The sequence below is a fragment of the Terrapene carolina genome, unplaced genomic scaffold (genome assembly GCF_002925995.2).
Source record: "Terrapene carolina triunguis isolate 2854851 unplaced genomic scaffold, T_m_triunguis-2.0 Scaffold29359, whole genome shotgun sequence".
NCBI classification, from domain to species: Eukaryota; Metazoa; Chordata; order Testudines; family Emydidae; genus Terrapene; species Terrapene triunguis.
Genome location: NW_020693710.1, coordinates 55,866 through 58,996, shown reverse-complemented (window position 1 = coordinate 58,996; position 3,131 = coordinate 55,866). Strand labels below are relative to the sequence as shown.

Sequence of the window (3,131 nt, the reverse complement as noted above, 5' to 3'; positions counted from 1 at the left end):
GTGCTCAGGGGAGGAGGCAGGGAAGAGGCGGGGCTGGGGTGGGGATTTGGAAAAGGGGTTGGAATGGGGGTGGAGAAGGGGCAGCAGGGGGCAGGGCGGGGCAGGGAAAGGGGTGGGACCAGGGGCAGAGGGGGGTCGACCACCCACCAGTGCCAGCAGAAATTGGCGCCTATTTGAGTGGCCCTCTCACAGAGCCACCTGGAGGCCTCAGGGAAGCCCAGAATTCAGCCCCTCACCTCAGTTTCCGTTCTTCGTTCCCCAAATAAACTCCACACAGGTTTTTTCCAGTCCAATAGCAACATCCCCCCTTTTAGGTTCCATTTATTAAGTTACCCTTCAAAACTAAAATGCAGATGACACCTTCCTTCCAGTTGCCTATACCCCAAACTCCCCCCGTCCGGTTTGAGTCTTGCCCGCCTTAGCAGGCCACTCCCAGCTCTTCTGAGCTGGAGCAATTCCCCCAGTTGCAGGGTTTTCCCTCATTCACTCTCTGAACTTTCACTTCAGCCTCCTGAGTTTCCCTCCTCCCCCATCCGACTTCTGCCCTTTATTGGATATTGCCTGAGTCCCCTCAGGTGGGAACCCTTCTCTAACTAGGTCTGGCCTGGCCCTGACACTCCAGCTACCGGGTACGCAGCCCTGTCATAGGCAAGGATAGGCCAATGTAGTTTAAGTGGTGCAATTTCTATGTGTAGACAAGTCTTGACTCATTTATTCCTCACACTGGACATGAAGGGGAGAGATAAGTGGAGGTCTGACAAGATTGACGACAGAAAGAGCAGACTCAGTTTTGTTCTTTTATTGCACGATATTTTTGGTCACTGAGAAAATGGAGAAACACGAGACGGAACTAGTGGAAAACATTCCCTGGGAAAGTTCTCAGGATACTGGTTTGGCTGTAAATGTACAGGCTGGGTTTTCCCATAAAAGGCCGATGTTAGGCAACCAAATCCTATGGACAGTGAATGAGAGTTGGGCACCTCACACCCTTCAGTCCCATTGTCAAATGCAATTGGACGTGCTGGAGCAGACAGGACACTGGACTGGGACTCTGGATATTTGGTTTCCTCCCAAGAACACACGGAGTGATTCCAACCCTCTCAGATTCACAAACGTAGCTTGGCTGCCGGAAAACCCTGCAGGCACCCAAGTGTTTCAAGTAAATGGGCCACAGGTGCCACTGGCCATACCCTGTGGAGCCCCACACCAGGCATCCGGACGCCGAGGCCCCAGAGTGATGCACAAACCTGGGGAAGGTGTGCGTTTCCCTGCCTGATTCTCCTCCAGGGCCCCACCTGCCAGTCAGGTGCCCAGAGGCTTTGGAAAATCCCAATTGGGCCCTAAGTATCTGGAAACAACTGGCCCTGAATTATTGCTGAAAAACGGATAAATCCGAGTCCTGTCCTGGTGTCTTTTTTTCTGGGGCACAGATCAGAGGGTTTCCTTTGGCTTTTCTCTTCCTTTGAATGAAGCCTGGGGATCAAATACATTCTATGAAAAGAAAGTTAATTATTCAATTTTCTAACTTTGGAGTTCCATGCTGACATTGCAACCCTGTATTTTTAGAATGCAGATGTCTGATTGTTCAGGGGTTTGTGTGTATATCTAGAAGTCTCTCACCCTACCCGGAATAGATGCCCAGTGTTCCAGCTGAGTCCACTTCTCTGAACCCTCTCACTGAGCACAATCTCCCCTCATTCTCTGAACTTTGAGCAGCCACAAATTCAAGTGTCCCACCCGCCCAGTAGTACCCACCTGCGGTATCTTATATAGGTCCCAAAAAGGCTGGAGTCACAGGATTTAAGAAGTCTCTCCCTGTCCACTTTCTCCCAGAGCTGTGATCTTTAAGAGCATGACTTGAAGACCAATGAAGCTCAGAGAAATATGACCTGGGACTTCAGCAGTCTTTGGTTCAGGCCCTACCCCAGCCCATGTTATATCTATTTTAACCCAATGAAATTGACCGGTTAGCATGGTCCAAATATGAATTTCCTGCAAGCTTTCCTCAGGGCCTCCTGGACCTCTTTGTTTCTCAGGCTGTAGATGAGGGGATTGACCAGGGGAGTCAGGACTGTGTAGACAACAGACAGAACTTTCTTGAAGTCACTCAGGATGTCAATGGTTGGGAACATATAGACAATCAGCAGAGTTCCATAAAAAATGCTCATCACAATGAGGTGGGAGGAGCAGGTGGAAAAGGCCTTTTGCCTCCCAGTGGTGGATGGGATTCTCAGGATGGTGGCGATGATGCAGATGTAGGACATCAAGGTAAGTAGGAATGGGACCAGTGAGGAAAGGAAGGTGAGTGTGAAAGCCAATGTTTCCATCAGGTGTGGGTCATTGCAGGAGAGCTTTACAAGAGGGATAAAATCGCAAAAGAAATGATCAATAACGTTGGGGCCACAGAACGTTAACTGAGATATCGACAATGTTGATATGGCACTACATAAGAAGCCCCCTATCCAAGAGCCACCTGCAAGCTGGAGGCAGGCCCTGCCATTCATACGGGCTGCATAATGCAGTGGATTACATATTGCTAAGTACCGATCGTAAGACATCACCGATAGGAGAAGACATTCTGTAACCACCAGAGAACCAAAGAAATAATATTGGGTGAGGCAGCCACTAAATGAAATGGTCCTATCCCCATTCAGGAGACCAGCCAGCACCCTGGGCAGGATGGTGGAGGTGTAGCAGGTCTCCAAGCAGGACAAGTTCCCCACGAAGAAGTACATGGGGGTGTGAAGGTGCTGATCAGCCAGAACTAGCACAGATATCAGGATGTTCCCGGCTACGGTTGCGATGTAGATGATGAAAAACAGCAGGAAGAGAAGAGTTTGTAGCTCAGGGAGATTCCCAAATCCTTGCAGGATGAATTCTGTTAGAGATGTTTGATTCATTTGCTCTTGGTTCACCATGAGGTGCAACTAGGGTAAAGAAACCAAAATTTACAATGCAATCTGTAGAGGATACATTTTTATCACGCTTTGGCATCAATTTAGTTCCATAAATATTCCATAAGGCCCCTCATCCTGGGGGTCAATGAAGAACCAAGACTCTGGAGGCAAATTTTATATTTAGATCTTTGAGATTCCATTATCACCCCCCTCCGGTCAGTTAAGAGATCGATG

General features: G+C 48.9%; 1 protein-coding gene across 1 annotated transcript; it reads right to left on the bottom strand.

Moving 5' to 3' along the window:
- Positions 1–1,967: 1,967 nt before the first annotated feature.
- On the bottom strand, positions 1,968–2,918 carry LOC112125792 (olfactory receptor 1020-like). Its single transcript, XM_024224170.1, has one exon. It carries the CDS (start codon positions 2,916–2,918, stop codon positions 1,968–1,970), a length of 951 nt encoding a protein of 316 aa, XP_024079938.1.
- Between the last annotated feature and the right edge of the window lie 213 nt (positions 2,919–3,131).